The sequence below is a fragment of the Leptodactylus fuscus genome, chromosome 6 (assembly GCF_031893055.1).
Source record: "Leptodactylus fuscus isolate aLepFus1 chromosome 6, aLepFus1.hap2, whole genome shotgun sequence".
Classification (NCBI taxonomy): Eukaryota; Metazoa; Chordata; class Amphibia; order Anura; family Leptodactylidae; genus Leptodactylus; species Leptodactylus fuscus.
This window is the reverse complement of record NC_134270.1, coordinates 108,442,829-108,459,310: the sequence shown is the minus strand read 5'-3', so window position 1 is coordinate 108,459,310 and position 16,482 is coordinate 108,442,829. Positions and strand designations below refer to the sequence as shown.

At 42.7% G+C, this 16,482-nt stretch overlaps 1 protein-coding gene across 2 annotated transcripts in view; it reads right to left on the bottom strand.

The window, feature by feature from the left end:
* Positions 1 to 16,482, bottom strand: part of LAMA5 (laminin subunit alpha 5) — a 107,160-nt gene that overhangs the window by 20,775 nt on the left and 69,903 nt on the right. For both annotated transcript variants that reach the window (XM_075276989.1, XM_075276990.1), the window contains 27 exons: positions 14,045 to 14,142; positions 13,181 to 13,349; positions 12,589 to 12,715; positions 12,337 to 12,476; positions 12,144 to 12,259; positions 11,650 to 11,858; positions 10,635 to 10,839; positions 9,690 to 9,834; positions 8,392 to 8,532; positions 8,147 to 8,308; positions 7,378 to 7,482; positions 7,205 to 7,288; positions 6,865 to 7,095; positions 5,988 to 6,098; positions 5,776 to 5,903; positions 5,608 to 5,688; positions 5,066 to 5,280; positions 4,782 to 4,882; positions 3,752 to 3,932; positions 3,251 to 3,394; positions 2,865 to 3,016; positions 2,673 to 2,783; positions 2,423 to 2,534; positions 1,018 to 1,191; positions 645 to 841; positions 436 to 552; positions 199 to 353 (listed from right to left, as the gene is read on the bottom strand). In XM_075276989.1, coding sequence (XP_075133090.1) covers positions 199 to 353; positions 436 to 552; positions 645 to 841; positions 1,018 to 1,191; positions 2,423 to 2,534; positions 2,673 to 2,783; positions 2,865 to 3,016; positions 3,251 to 3,394; positions 3,752 to 3,932; positions 4,782 to 4,882; positions 5,066 to 5,280; positions 5,608 to 5,688; positions 5,776 to 5,903; positions 5,988 to 6,098; positions 6,865 to 7,095; positions 7,205 to 7,288; positions 7,378 to 7,482; positions 8,147 to 8,308; positions 8,392 to 8,532; positions 9,690 to 9,834; positions 10,635 to 10,839; positions 11,650 to 11,858; positions 12,144 to 12,259; positions 12,337 to 12,476; positions 12,589 to 12,715; positions 13,181 to 13,349; positions 14,045 to 14,142 — 3,911 coding nt within the window. The remainder of the gene's footprint in view (positions 1 to 198; positions 354 to 435; positions 553 to 644; positions 842 to 1,017; positions 1,192 to 2,422; positions 2,535 to 2,672; positions 2,784 to 2,864; positions 3,017 to 3,250; positions 3,395 to 3,751; positions 3,933 to 4,781; positions 4,883 to 5,065; positions 5,281 to 5,607; positions 5,689 to 5,775; positions 5,904 to 5,987; positions 6,099 to 6,864; positions 7,096 to 7,204; positions 7,289 to 7,377; positions 7,483 to 8,146; positions 8,309 to 8,391; positions 8,533 to 9,689; positions 9,835 to 10,634; positions 10,840 to 11,649; positions 11,859 to 12,143; positions 12,260 to 12,336; positions 12,477 to 12,588; positions 12,716 to 13,180; positions 13,350 to 14,044; positions 14,143 to 16,482) is intronic.

The window sequence follows — 16,482 nt, the reverse complement described above, 5'->3', positions numbered from 1 at the left end:
CATGTTAAACAAAATTGTCTCTAGAGGATTAAAATGAAGATCCTGGCCCCAGTGTAAAATCAGCACCAGGCCCTTTAACTATAATGTATTGTATACAGTACTGGTCTCAAGAGACACCTTATGGGCCCCCCAAGGCTCTTGGGCCTGGGTGCAACTACACCCTCTGAATCCCCTCAATTACATCTCTGATTGTCTCACTTCATCAAGTTCTTTGCTACTTGGCTTAGCAGTCTTGCATGCTCCTCAGCTTGTTCCACAATGGATAGCTTGTTGCTTGCTGGGGAGAACTTCTTCACCTTTTCCATTATTGGAACCCTGGCACCATCCAGTCCAGCTGCCAGCTTCTCATATTCCTGAAGACAACACAAGCCAATAACTTGACCTCCTCCTGAGTGATACGTCAATGGGTCCTATTCCCTTCAGTGCCCACCTTACCCCTTTCATGTCATCCATTTGTTGCCAGATGTGCGACACCTCAGCCAGAGCATCTTCTCCCATCTTGATTGCTTCCAACAGCTCTTTGTGTTGTGTCTTCAAGTCATTGACTTTAAGCTGCAACAATAAAATGATGTTCAAGCCCATCATGATAGATCATGGAAAGCATCATGGAATTTTAGAGTATCGGTGGGAATGTCATTTTGTACCTTGTTCTCCTCCAGATTGTTGTAGTTCAGGCTGTTAAGCCCCTCAGTCTCTATGGTTTTATTTACTGCCTCATTCATCGCATCCCGTAAATCCATCACCTCTGAGCTGTAGGTTTCCAGTCTTTTCTTGATCTCATTCAGTAGGTCTTGGTTAGCTTTCAGACTGGAGAGCAACTCAGCTTTCACCCGATCCAGGACTAGAGAAGAAGAATGTTGTCAACATACAAGACCACCAATCAACTATGATTCTCTACTATGAGGAACCCTGCAAAATATTACACCTAATGGGGGACCCCTACTCATAAGAATCGTGGCATTGCACAGCATGGGACGCCTTTCCTTGAAAATGTTTTCCAGTACAGAACCAACTTACGTTTTTTCCCTTCTTCATGTTCCTTCCCTGCCAAATCTTTGGCATATGTAAAATCTTTGTCTTTCATCTCCCTCAGCATTTTCTCCACATCAGTCATGATCTGTCTGAACTCCTCAGTGGATGTGACATTACTAGCATTTGAGGAGCCAATCTTGCTCAGCTGATGGATCAGTCCTGAAAAAACAGACAGTGTTTAGGATCCTGTGGTAGATACAACAGTCTGAAAGGGGTTGCTCAATTTACAAAATCCATTTAGATATACTTTATTAGGGAATTCTGAGGTAAGAGAGCAGATGTGATGCCTTCTATTCAGGATGGAAAGTAGTTACAACAAAGGTTATCTCACTTTGGAGGACCAACCCTGTCCTGCATTACACAGACTATCTAGTGAACTTAAAGAGCATTGTGTTATGTGTCTGTGGTGGTACTACAAAGGAACGCACAGCTTATTGCCAGGTTTCCTTATTGTTTACAGCCGATAGACACATTGTGATCATTATATTTCTAACAAGTGAAGGTGTGCGGCCTATGCTATTGTATAAGGTGAAGCGGCTGGCAACTTAGGGTATGTTCAAACTGAGTTTTTTGTAGGCGGATTTTGATGCGGAATCTGTCTCAAAATCCACCTACAAAAACATCTCCCATTCATTTCAATGGCAGTCCCTCGCTTTTTTTTCCCACTAGCAATTTTTTCCAGCTAGCGGGGAAAAAAAAAGTGGCATGCCCTTCTTTCCCGCGGCTAGCTACGCGGGAAAGTCACATGGTGGAGAAGATTTAGATGTCCTGGAACTTGAGGCTTGTGACTACTACAAATCTGAGACGGTATAGCAGTATTATATAGACATATTCCCATGTTGTTCTGAGATTATTTTATTTGTGGTGTTATTTGATCACTATATGGTGGTATTTGAGCACTGGACTTTGTTCGGCACTGCAACTTAAAAGGAATCTTTCATATCTTGTAAGAAAGGGCATGTTATATACACTGATGTTCTCAGCTACCGATAATATTGCACTGACACAGGAGCAGGCCTCACAGCTCAACATCAATAGGAGGTGAGGAACATCTCCTCTGACAGTGAAGTGATATCAGTAGCCAAAAGTAATGGCACTAAAACTCTGTAACCAGGGCAGATACCCTGCAAAGCTGAAAGTGTGCTGAATTCAGTATACTGCCAACTGTATATAACATGCCCGATTTTACAGGACATGAAAGGTCCTAAGCACTGTACAATTTAGCCAAATATTTGCACAGACGTTAGGACACCATATTTAATGGCACTTATATTTAAGCACTGTTTATTATGGTTAGTTTGTATGCCGATACTTCACACAAGGTGAAGGTAGTGAAAATGACTCAGAACTTGAGGCTGAAAGACACAAAAAGAAAGAAATCGATTCTCACCCAGTGAAACATTGTATAGAGACTGCACCCGGTTCAACAGGTCTCTTGCTTTCTGATTGGTGTCTTTGGTTGCTTTCAGAGCATTCACTGCTGTTCTGTTGGTTGCATTCACCTGGAGAAAGCAAAGCTCCTATTAGGTTCCTGTAGCTTATATCCAGCATATACAGTCCTAAATCTAGATTAATTAATAGGGCACTAATCTTAGTAGTTGCTTTATATGTTTCAAACTTACTGCAGCACCCCCACTAACCTTCTCCTGTAATGCATCGAAGTCTTGAGCAAGGCTAAAACTATCATCTTCCAAGTCATCAGCTTTATCTTTAATATCATTAATGGAGCTTTGATACTGGAGCCACATATCCTATAAAGAACAATAGCGTGCCATAAGTGTTTGCTGATACATAATCTGATAATTCAAAAGTAACATATGACCCTGACTTACCGTCAAGTTAGCAATGGAGGCATTGAGGCCACCTAGATGGGTCCAAGCAATGGAACTGATAGACAAGTTGGTGAGTTGGTCCCTGATGCTGGGAATAAAGTCTGCCATACGTTGCAGGTCCTTCAGTAGAGTCACCACACAACTATCACAAGCTGGAAGAGCAACAAAGCATCAATTATGTAGGAAATGAAGAATTTACACATTTCTAAATTAAAACATAGCTTAAAGGGCCCTTATTGTACATTAAAAATGTGAAAACTGTTTCCTAATATTTTCTCTGTCAAGATGTACTTTATGACAAAGTGATCAAGATATCTCAGTAGTGCAGCCTTTGACTTGAACTTTAAATAATCCTATCTTTAGATAACAGAGTAGATAATACTCACGCTCGCACTTCATCACTTCAGGCCCATAGCTGATAGGTATATCATATGGGTGGCTACAGGTGTCACACTGTTTCCCAGTCAGCCCGTCACTACATTTACACTCCCCAGTTCGCGGGTCACATGAGCCTCCTTTACAATGGCATTCTAAGAAAGGACAAACATGGTCATATAGTGAACGACATCCACTGAAACAATTTTGAAAAAGACAACAGCTCCCAGCATGCCTTTACAGGTGCAGTCTGTCAGGCGTTGTAGTTTTTTAAAAAAAAACTAAACAAAACAAAAAAAAAACAACAGCTGCAGAGCTACAGTTTGGAGGCTAATGAACTAGGACAGGGGTAGGCAACATTCACTACTCCAGCTGTTGTAAAACTACAACTCGCACCAAGCTCTGCTTTTCTTGGAACTCCCATGGAAGTGAATGGAACATGTTGGGAGTTGTAGTTTTACAGCAGCTGGAGTGCCAAAGGTTGCTGATCCCTGATCTAGAACATAACTTACTTGTGCAACCACTAGGACTAAAGCCCCAATATCCAGGAGCACACTGCTGGCACCGGGGTCCGGTTACACCGGGAAGGCAGTGACATTGACCGGTTTGTGGGTCGCAAGTGGAACTGGTTGCGCCTTCGCCACAGCTACATCTCTGACACCCTGAGCATCTGTCAAATCCATAATAGCCCTCCTAAAAAAGATAGGTAAATAGTTAATGTGATAGTAACAGAAATGGCTGAAAAGGATTGCAATGTTCACCTTTGACACTTCAAAGCTGTATTCACAATCCTGCAGGTTTCAGAGCAGATATATTTTAGCATTCCTTGCTTGTTCATTATCTGTACAGATCCTGTTGTAGTGATCTGATTGTAGGAAATTTTATCTATACGGAGCGGACTGCAGTGCAATGTGGAAATTTAGTTAAAAGTAATACCTAGGTTTGGGACACTAAACCACCAACAGATTCTCATGGTTTGGTGGCTTAGTATCCCAAATAGCCTAGGGTTTATAGCTGAGATTTAAAATTTAAAAAAAAGTCCCGTTCATGGTTGGGATTTGAAAAAAAAAAAAAAAAAAAGTCTCATTGGACTTCTGGCACTAAACCATAAAGGCTTGCTGGTGGTTAAGTGCCCCAAATACACCTGATAGATTAGGGATGTATCTGATAGGGATTAGAGATGAGCGAGTAGTTTCGATCGCATACCTCCCCTGCATAGTTATTGTTGTAAAAAAAAGTGCCAGGGAAGGTGGGAGGGGAATCAAATTTTTACCACGTGATATTCGACAGAGTACACCAATAACTATGCAAAGGGAGGTATTCAATCAAATACTACTATTTGATCGAATACTATTCGCTCATCTCTAATAGGGATGTGTTTGATAAAAAGCCTGTTGACAATTTCCAGCTTCCAGTGGAATTGTGACTGCAGTTGTCAAGCTCGGGCTGTAATTCAGTATCAGTACAAGAGAGGATACGTATAGTGTTTTAGAATGGGCATGCAAACATTGATGGTCACTGCTTATCTTTAATATATATTACCTCACATCGGTTACAAGTTGGACCAGTTACTCCAGATTTGCACTGACATCTTCCAGTTCTTGGGTTACATGTTTCTGTTCCACAAGGAGAACAACTACAACCTACAGAACATAACATTTTATATTATAACACAAACACCTTCACCACAATCACCATTTGGGATCCTGGCCTAGGAGAATTGCTTATCGCAGTGTATCAGAGCTCTGTCTTGTAACAAGCCTGTGGCAGTAAGTTTATCTTTTATATTTCACTCTAAGATAAGACAGGCAGTATATTGTACTTACTAGTGCAGTTCTTTGCGACTACTGCGTCTCCATAGAAGCCCGGTGCACACACCTCGCAATGAGGCCCCGCAGTGTTGAACATGCAGCCAGAGCATGTGCCGAATAGCGGGTCACACTCACTGAACAGCATGTTAGAGTCTGTGTTTCCATTACAATTACAAGGCAAACAGGAGCTTCCGATGACCATAGGGTTCCCATAGTAGCCAGGAGCGCAGCTAGAAAAAATTAATATGATAATTTCATTGGGACTTATATAAACATTCATTTCTTATAACCCGCAGCCCTACAAGCAGATCAGAATCTTGTTTTCAGCCAAGGAATGCAAAGTATAGTGAAAGGTTCTCAGGCTTTACGTTTTATATTAAGTTTCATACACATACTATATGTAAAGACCGAACAAGCCATGTATATATAGTAAAACGCTTCCATGCACAAGTAGCTAAGAAGGCAGCCTCCAGTTATAGGATGAGAAACCAACTGTGATATTGCTCAATATATTTCATTAAGTATTGATAAATCCTATCTGTTGGTTATTCACTTACCGCTCGCACTTTGCCCCAGCATAGCCTGGTTTACAAAGACACTGAGTAGATGGACCCCTTTGCACACATCCAATGGCAAAACTGTGGGTGCCACATAAAAAGCACAGCTTAAAATGATGTTTCATACGAGAACTGCCATTATCAAACATTATATCAGATGGCACTTACTTGTTGGAGGGCACAGAGAGTGGACAAGGGCAGGCTACACAATGTAACACTCCGTCCACTGTTCCATTGGATACAAATCCTTCTTTACAACGCTCACACTGGTCGCCCTCAGTGTTATGTTGGCATTTCTGCAGACGATGAGGTCTAACGTTAATGTCGCAATGAGGATTATTGTGGTGCTTATTCGGAAACAAAGAAAAAGTAACGCTTACCACGCAGGTGCCAGTCCCAGGCAAACACTGGTCAGAATGCCCACCACAGCTACAGGGCACGCACTTGCCTAAGAAGAGACCCTTGTCTCGGTAAAAGCCAGTGGCACATTCCTGTCATAAAATAAATAAGATCTTCATGGAGGATGGATGTTTTATGTCTTATATTATATTCATGTAACTTCGTTATTATCTAATACTCAGTGTTCAACCTGGTGCATATACCCCAATAAGTACAGCCATATCTCTAAGAGCTATGTGTGGTGCTCGCAGGACATGCTTCTGTTACAGACGTATGTCTTCTTGAGCAGCTGCAGGCTGAATCTGTTACAGGGACAGTACAGCATAATGATTCTGTAAAAGTGGCACTGTTGTAGGATGAGTCTGTTGTAGGGTAGAGTAAAAGGATGACTCCATTACAAGCCAATGTTGTAGGATAACTCCTGTACTGTATAGGAGGACTGCTGCTAAATGACTCTATTGCAGGGACATAGTCGTAGGGATTGACTCAGCACAACAAATATATATATATATATATATATATATATATATATATATATATATTTATTTATTTTTTTAATTTTTTTTTTTTATTGACTTTATCCTCCCATGCTAATGGAAATCATGTGTCATATATAAAGTTATTATATTATATATTATATTATATTATATATATATATATATATATATATATATGTTTGTGTATCTCAAAGAATCTGCCCTACTAAAGATATGGTTAAGATAGTTATACTTATATAGAGCCATCCACAACCCTAAAGAGATAAATCTAGGCAAAAATATAGTATAATATAGTAATATAATAGTCTTGGCGGTGGCGGGGGCAAATCCCGGCTTGGAAACGATGGGAAACACTAGGTACCTGACAAGAGTCACCCCGGTAATTGGCAGGGCACATGCACAGCTCCACATTGCTGGCCCTCACTCCAACACCTGTCTCTTGACCGATCTCCAGAACAACCTGGCGCAGTGACACCATAGAAGAGGACTGGGAATTGAGAGCTCGAATCTGCAGGGCTTCCAAATTTGCCAAAACCATCATGATGTCCTCACGGGATACAGGATAATTGGTGCCAATATGAATAAAGTTACTCTGCAAGTCAATGGAAGAATGGACATTTATGAGTTTAGATCTTCATTTTGTGCAGAAGTCAGTGTTTTGCCCTTTACCATACTGATATCATTAAGCTTTAGTCCGTTACCTCTATAAGTTGGACCTGACCTCGGTGAATGTCTCCAGGTAGAGGATATTTTGGCTCCAGGAAGGCAATGCTCATTTGGTTTCCCTGTGGGGATGGACAAAATCTCTCAATTTACTCAGTGTCAAGATCTAAGAAACTGAAATCTCCAAAATAAGTTGTACTTGGCCTAATACCTTTAATATGATGTCTGGCCGCCGTTCAACAGGAATGTAGATCTGGTCTCCTCTGATGGCTTCAGAATTCAGCTCATACCTCAGGAACCCACCATAAGAAGAAACCTGTGGTCACAAAATCAAATGCTTAACCAAAGTACATAGTAAATACTTTATGAAAATGCTACTTAGCACTTCATATACATCGGTGCCTCCAGGCAATATTTTATCAAATTGTAACATTTTGTATAAAATGCAAAACAAATATGTTAGTGGCTAAAATTGGACCCAAGAGTCTAGTCCTATATACCCCAAACCTACCAAAAATAGAAGCTTATGATGTACAGAATTCATACATGGTCCATATGCTTATATCTGCATGTGCATATCACCCCAAAATTACCAGAAATTAATAACCAAAAAGTCTCTATGATTCAGGTGCCAAAATTGACAAATGCACTGTTTAGCTACAAGAAGTGATAATATAAGATAATTGTTCATTCTCCCGGTATTTTCTGAATCTCCCCCTAGGGTCACTGGACATAACAGGCTGTGAACTCTCTTCCTATTTCTTTCAGCCATCCCTCCTCTACACAAACACAGAACGAAAAAGAAAAAAATTCTTCTTACTGCTGGATTTAAACCAATGCTGCACCCCAAAATTTTGCACCAAAATCCTTAATCCTGATATTAAAATATTCTGTCCATAAATAAGATACCAATAACCAAGCTCTAGGTCTTATATTCTATGCCTCATATTACAAGTCATTGGGAGTAGGCCTAAACTTACTCGATCTCCAAGGTAGCTACGAGGTGCATGCCAGTAGAATTCTTGATAGACATCAGGAACGTCCCTCAGATCAGCCTCAATGAGACCTTCACCAAGAAGTTGGGTGATCTCCACTTCCTGGCGATCTCCTCCTACCAGAATCCATCCTCTCATATCACTAAACTGAAAGATATAAAAAAAATAAAGGTAAAACATGTGGAGAGGAAGAGGAGGGATTAACTTAATGTGGACAGGATATTTCTAACCTGAGTTCGATACTTGGATCCAGTGTGACAGCGATCAGTAGCTCCAAAGCAAAAGCAGCGAGTACAGCCCTTAGGATTGCTGGCATCCAGGAAGAAAGTGCCCAGGCGACACTGCTCACAGTTACGACCTTCAACATTTTCCTACATAAAGATCAAGCATTATTCAAAGGGTACCTCCATTGTTATCTTTCATACGGGTAACCATTACATCGTAGGCATCTATAAGTTTAGTGGTGCAAATTTTGAAATCTGTCACCAACCGTTCCAGCCCAGCACTAAGAATGAAACAAAATGACCTCTTCTCCCCAGAATTGAAATGAGGTTTCAGTAAATCCCAAGGGATTAGTAGTTAAAATACCAGACTTGGCTTGCCGCCTGCACAACTTATTCTCACAACGTCAGTAAGTGTCAGCAGCTTCTTTCTGTATATTATACCAGCATTTACATTTCCCTTTACTTCTCTATCTGGGCCTAGACAACTATGACCACTTGTTCCCAAGAGTTTGTCTGTGTTTCCCATCATTCCCATTCCCTATCAGTGCCAACCCCCCTCCCAAGTAAGAGTACACCCTTTCTCCACAAAATCCCTCCTTGACTGCATGCTGCTGACCATCTGCTATTTTTACCATTGAAGGGTAATTTTTCTCCTTTCTGACAGTAGAAGGCTGTGTCTCATAAATTTTCTCACTCCAGTGCACCAGAGGGCGGGGGTAACAAATGTATGAGGCTCAGACTGCCAGCTATCAAAGGAAATCAGAAAGGAGATCAAACAAGTATAAATAGACTTAGGGTAAGTTCACACTGGTTTTTTTGGCTTGGAACCTGAGGCGGATCCAGTCGCCCACTCCGCTCCGTTTTGGGCCCAATTGAATGGGCCTAGTTGGGAGGGAGTGTCTTCAGGCGAATGTCGCGAGGTGACTCTGCCTGAAAGAATGAGCATCTCGCTTCTTTTTTCTGGGAGCCGTTTGTTCCAGCTCCCGGAAAGAAGAACTGACCGGCTCCCATTGATTTCAATGGGAGCCGTCTTTTTGGTAAGGATTTTGAGGTGGATACGGTCTCAAAATCCTGACCAAAAAAACCCCATGTGAACTTACCCTTAGTGTGTTATGGGTGATCTGTGGCATCTAGGCCCAGTTGTACTATGACTGCTATAGTTATGCCAGAGTATTTGGGCACCCTGATGGTCTTGGGCCCAGGTGCAACTGCATTTTCTGTACCTTCTGTTAATACCGCCATCAAAGGAGGTTTAGAAAGGCCTGAAATCTAATACTGTAGTTAGTACAGGTTCAGTCCCATACCTTGCACAGACACTGCCCCGTAATAGAGTCACATATAGTTTTTTCGGTGCCTGCTTGATTGCATTCGCATGGTCTGCAGTTAGGGTAACCATAGAAACCAGGTGCGCATTTTTCGCAACGGCGTCCCATGATGTTTGGTTTACATCTAAAAGAAAATAGGTTGTGTTACCAGATGTTAACAGGTGAAATTGCTGGATAGCAAAGGTATAAGGCTTCTCTGTTCACAGCCAAAGCTAAACTCAAAACTCAGAGGTTTTTCCATGGACATAGAATATTACATTATCATAACTCCAGGACGGACAGCGTTAATCCATCATATCACACGACAACTGGTTGCGGTACGGTACAGAGCTAGAAAACGGATTACAAAATGTGTTCTCACCCATTTTATAGATTGGGACTCATTACAGAGAATAAACCTAGCATAGCTTTGTGCACCTCACAAAGTATATATTAGGTAAATGCATATCAAACCATTTGTAACTTGCTCTGTTTGTCTAGTTACCCCATACCATCTACTCTCAGACAGGGTAGCTGAGCTAAAAATCCCAACACCAAGCTCAAACAACGCACCTTTTAAAAGGAAGGCACAATTCTGTTCAGATATAATCTAGAATTGAATACATGGAACAAGGGCTGTCTATAAACTGTAAGAATTAATTCTGTGACAATGAACAATTCACCAACATAAGGTGACACGTAAAGTAAATAAATGCTACATGACATGGACCATGGGAATATGACATATAATATAATGTGGGAATATGAGAGCTGTGTCATATGTTACACCCACCTGCACCCTCTTATTGCTAATCTACAGACATAAGGGGCAGAAGGAGCAGGGAAATACATGCTCTGTAACCATGGATAGACATATAAGACTAAAGACTAAACATTAATATTCAATTCTGCGTATCTTTATGTCATTGTGGCTCTGTCACTTACGTGCACTGTCCAGTCTGGATATCACATCCCGGTTGGGTTATATTCTGCAGTCCAATCTCTGAGCAGTCACATTCCTCACAGCCCACAAGTGGGTGACAGCCAAATGTTTGGGGCTGGCACACTGTGCACTCTGGTTTAACAGTGTGAGGGGGGCAGATGCACTGTCCAGTCACTTCATCACACAGGCGCGAGCCACAGTCACAAGCTGAGAAAGAATACATGATGACCATAAGTGAGTGCAAAGCAAAGTTACAGCAATGAATGAGGAAAAATCAAAGGTAGGAAATGTAATATTAAAGGGGCTCTAGCAGCAAAATTATGCAGATAGAGTCCCACATATGCATGAATAGCCTTTAAAAAGGTCATTCAGGCATTGCTAATGTCATATTAAACTACCCCCCCCCCCCCCCCCCCGCGTTTTAAAATAAAACCCTAAAAAAGAATATGATAATCATACTGTATCGTGCACGCTGGGTGGGGATACACGGTCCGACGTCATCTTTCACCACGCCTACATCTTCTTTCTTCTTGCAGCTATCTAGCTAGCTATTTATTTAGTCGAGCGTATCGAAACAATCTACTGGGAGTTTCACAGTTTGAACTCCAAGGTGATACATGTTAAACGGTCCTATAGCAGATTATGATCTTATGACTAAGTCCTCTCTTAGGACACATGCCACAACCATGTGCATTGTCAGTTTGCTGAACGCATTTTTCATGGCTAGCATACTTGCACATTAATTTCTATAGGCCCATACTCATAACTGAGAGCAAAGCTTTGTCCATTTTGTGGTCTGTGCTCACTGACCTCAGTGAATGGAGCCGTGGAGGTACAGGGGGTACATAGATTTCAACCATGTGCCATCTGTGCCGTTTAATCACAGACCTGCAACATGCACATCAAGCCACTTTAGCTATGTCAGTACAACATAGAACTTTACATTGTCAGTGTATACAGGAAATCATGTTACCCTTGTATAGACCATCATTGTTTTTGGAGGAATGAAGAACTTACGTCTGCAGTCAGGGAATCCCCAGAATCCGGTGGCACAGCGAGAACAATCTCTTCCGATCACATTAGGCTTGCAGGAGCATTGACCTCCATATGGTTCACAAGTGGTGCTCAGAGAACCAGCCTCATGACAACTGCAGGACTGGGCGCCATTGTTATAGAAAAGTGACAGAGAGATTGCAGCATCTCTGCAGAACTTAGAGGTGGCCGGGCTGGAGGAAAGCACAAAAACAAATCAAAAACAGAAAAGCAGCATTTTGCAAGCTTACTACAGAGCTGATGGATAACCCCCTTTCTTAAACCTCTGCTATAAAAGATGGCAGCCTGGAGATTTTTTTCTACAATGCATTATTTTAGTGTTTAACAAACTGAGGCTCTTCACTAGAGATCACGACCAAATGGAGGATCATAGATTGGAGACCGCTTCGTTACATGCATGTACATCAATGTCATTATTCACCACAATCAGCTAAGGCTTCTCCAAAAGGAAGACTTACTTGCTCTGGAAGCTGTTAGCTCCACATTGACTGATAAAGTTGTAAGACTTGTCCAGGGGTTCCTCCACTAGGTAACTGGAGCTGTAACTGTCCTCAGGAATTACTAGGATGTATTCCTAAAAAATGGTTTACAGGACGATCAAACAGTGTGTGAGGCTAACCATCTGATGCACAAACACCACCAATCACTTACCAACCAGATGATCTTGCCATCAGGAACATGAATGGTGACTGATAGGTCATTATCACTTATGTCTAGTATGGCCTGATTCTCAGAAAGGACCAAGCTGCGGCAGCCATAGCCATGGGGGCAAAATGTAGCATTAGCCGAACCTAGGTGAGAAAAAGGAAAAGTAGCCTTACTGTTTGATGTTACACAGACAGCATCATAAAATAGTGGATTGTTATTCGTTTTATTCAGTCACGTTACATCATTTGTCCTCACCTCGCCACACACGACCTCCATGGACTTGAACCTCGACAGTAAATGCAGGTTGTGAGGGCAGATAGTAGTGAATAATAAAGGCATAACGTCCTGGAGTCTGAACACGACCATTGTAGGTTACTTCAGTCTGCATGAGAAAGAAGGAAGCAATAAATAAGAGCATATAGGAAATAGAGTATGTGCATTTTATCATATGTACATGAACAGTACAGTTTACTCATAGATAATGGGGTATTGCATATAGCTATAGCGTATGCAGAGATTACAGTCTTTAACTGAATCTGATGCTCAAATGTCCCCCTGACATATAAGAGCACACCAGCACCATACACTGATTGGGGGACCAGGGCTGGCATCAACATCTGGTAAACCTGAGCAAACTGAGATTGGGGAGGTCCATATTGATAAGGGTAAACATGTTAAACAGGGAGCCGTATACCTGGAAATAGCCTTAGAAGGGCTGTTCTTAAATGTTGTTACCCATCAGTCGCACAGGCTTATATTTTGAGACATAAAATCTAAACCCAATATATTGTAAAGACTTCGAACTGAAAAAAAAATATTCTATGAATAATATATAAAAATCACACACCTCTGGGGACTGCAACCGGATCAGCTTAGTGGCATCTACAGCTGTTGGAGGCAATGATGCCGGATGGGACGGCACCTTCGGGTCATTGCTGGCATCTGTTCTAGTCTTTCCGTCAGTCAGCACCACTGACTGAGAAGGTTTATGGAATCTTGATGGAGTGCAAGAACCACTGTAGACAGAGATATCAGATGAGAAAGTGCTTATGATGTGTATAATATTGTCCTGCACTTCTTTAACCCTTCCCGCCACAGACATTTTTTCAATTTTTGTTTTTGTCTCTCCGCTTTCCAAAAGCCATAACTTTTTTATTTTTCTGTTCACAGAGCCGAATGAGGGCTTAATTTTTTCGGGGGTAAATTGTACCTCATAATGGTATTGTAAAGGAATCAATCAGCCTATGGCAGCCACTCAGTTTCTGAGTGGCCGTCATTGAGTGGCCTCCTATTCAAATCCTGCACTCGGTTACCTCCAGCATAAATATAGTTTTCCCCCCAATACAGCAATTCTGAATCATCTTTCTTCTAACTTGGTGTACCATTCATCTATTATTCCTACTAGAATTTTATTAGTAAATTGCTAACTGGGTATGATCTGCCATTGTCACCTCTGATTATATAGTATAAAATTATTTAAGGGCATACTGCCAGCTTGTAATAACGAGCTGGCAATTTACTCATAAATTTCTAGGAAGAATATCAGAGAAACGGCACACCAAAGAGAATAAAATAGAACACATAATTGATATTTTATAAAGAATGCAATTATTTATTAAAAAGACATGTCATCTAATGTAAGAAATACACCAGGTTGAGCACCAACAAAATACTCGGAGTAGGATCAAGCTAAAATATAACCTGACAGTACCTGCTAGGGTTGAATGATCCATGAACAGAAATGCAATGAACTCTTGGCTCAATGTACTCCATGGTGTACTGATCAGCAGGGATCAGGTATATCTTGCCCTGGAACATGAAGAGATCAACAATCAGCATTAAAGGGTGGATTTGGTGTAGTCATTAATAGAGATGAGCGAACACTAAAATGTTCGAGGTTCGAAATTCGATTCGAACAGCCGCTCACTGTTCGAGTGTTCGAATGGGTTTCGAACCCCATTATAGTCTATGGGGAACATAAACTCGTTAAGGGGGAAACCCAAATTCGTGTCTGGAGGGTCACCAAGTCCACTATGACACCCCAGGAAATGATACCAACACCCTGGAATGACACTGGGACAGCAGGGGAAGCATGTCTGGGGGCATAAAAGTCACTTTATTTCATGGAAATCCCTGTCAGTTTGCGATTTTCGCAAGCTAACTTTTCCCCATAGAAATGCATTGGCCAGTGCTGATTGGCCAGAGTACGGAACTCGACCAATCAGCGCTGGCTCTGCTGGAGGAGGCGGAGTCTAAGATAGCTCCACACCAGTCTCCATTCAGGTCCGACCTTAGACTCCGCCTCCTCCGGCAGAGCCAGCGCTGATTGGCCGAAGGCTGGCCAATGCATTCCTATGCGAATGCAGACTTAGCAGTGCTGAGTCAGTTTTGCTCAACTACACATCTGATGCACACTCGGCACTGCTACATCAGATGTAGCAATCTGATGTAGCAGAGCCGAGGGTGCACTAGAACCCCTGTGCAAACTCAGTTCACGCTAATAGAATGCATTGGCCAGCGCTGATTGGCCAATGCATTCTATTAGCCCGATGAAGTAGAGCTGAATGTGTGTGCTAAGCACACACATTCAGCACTGCTTCATCAAGCCAATACAATGCATTAGCCAGTGCTGATTGGCCAGAGTACGGAATTCGGCCAATCAGCGCTGGCCAATGCATTCTATTAGCCCGATGAAGTAGAGCTGAATGTGTGTGCTAAGCACACACATTCAGCACTGCTTCATCAAGCCAATACAATGCATTAGCCAGTGCTGATTGGCCAGAGTACGGAATTCGGCCAATCAGCGCTGGCTCTGCTGGAGGAGGCGGAGTCTAAGGTCGGACCTGAATGGAGACTGGTGTGGAGCGATCTTAGACTCCGCCTCCTCCAGCAGAGCCAGCGCTGATTGGCCGAATTCCGTACTCTGGCCAATCAGCACTGGCTAATGCATTGTATTGGCGTGATGAAGCAGTGCTGAATGTGTGTGCTTAGCACACACATTCAGCTCTACTTCATCGGGCTAATAGAATGCATTGGCCAGCGCTGATTGGCCGAATTCCGTACTCTGGCCAATCAGTGCTGGCCAATGCATTCTATTAGCTTGATGAAGCAGAGTGTGCACAAGGGTTCAAGCGCACCCTCGGCTCTGATGTAGCAGAGCCGAGGCTGCACAAGGGTTCAAGCGCACCCTCGGCTCTGATGTAGGAGAGCCGAGGGTGCACTTGAACCCTTGTGCAGCCTCGGCTCTGCTACATCAGAGCCGAGGGTGCGCTTGAACCCTTGTGCACACTCTGCTTCATCAAGCTAATAGAATGCATTGGCCAGCGCTGATTGGCCAATGTATTCTATTAGCCTGATGAAGTAGAGCTGAATGTGTGTGCTAAGCACACACATTCAGCTCTACTTCATCGGGCTAATAGAATGCATTGGCCAGCGCTGATTGGCCAGAGTACGGAACTCGACCAATCAGCGCTGGTTCTGCTGGAGGAGGCGGAGTCTAAGATCGCTCCACACCAGTCTCCATTCAGGTCCGACCTTAGACTCCGCCTCCTCCAGCAGAGCCAGCGCTGATTGGCCGAATTCCGTACTCTGGCCAATCAGCACTGGCTAATGCATTGTATTGGCGTGATGAAGCAGTGCTGAATGTGTGTGCTTAGCACACACATTCAGCTCTACTTCATCGGGCTAATAGAATGCATTGGCCAATCAGCGCTGGCCAATGCATTCTATTAGCGTGAACTGAGTTTGCACAGGGGTTCTAGTGCACCCTCGGCTCTGCTACATCAGATTGCTACATCTGATGTAGCAGTGCCGAGTGTGCATCAGATGTGTAGTTGAGCAAAACTGACTCAGCACTGCTAAGTCTCTGCATTCGCATAGGAATGCATTGGCCAGCCTTCGGCCAATCAGCGCTGGCTCTGCCGGAGGAGGCGGAGTCTAAGGTCGGACCTGAATGGAGACTGGTGTGGAGCGATCTTAGACTCCGCCTCCTCCAGCAGAGCCAGCGCTGATTGGTCGAGTTCCGTACTCTGGCCAATCAGCGCTGGCCAATGCATTCTATTAGCCCGATGAAGTAGAGCTGAATGTGTGTGCTTAGCACACACATTCAGCTCTACTTCATCAGGCTAATAGAATACATTGGCCAATCAG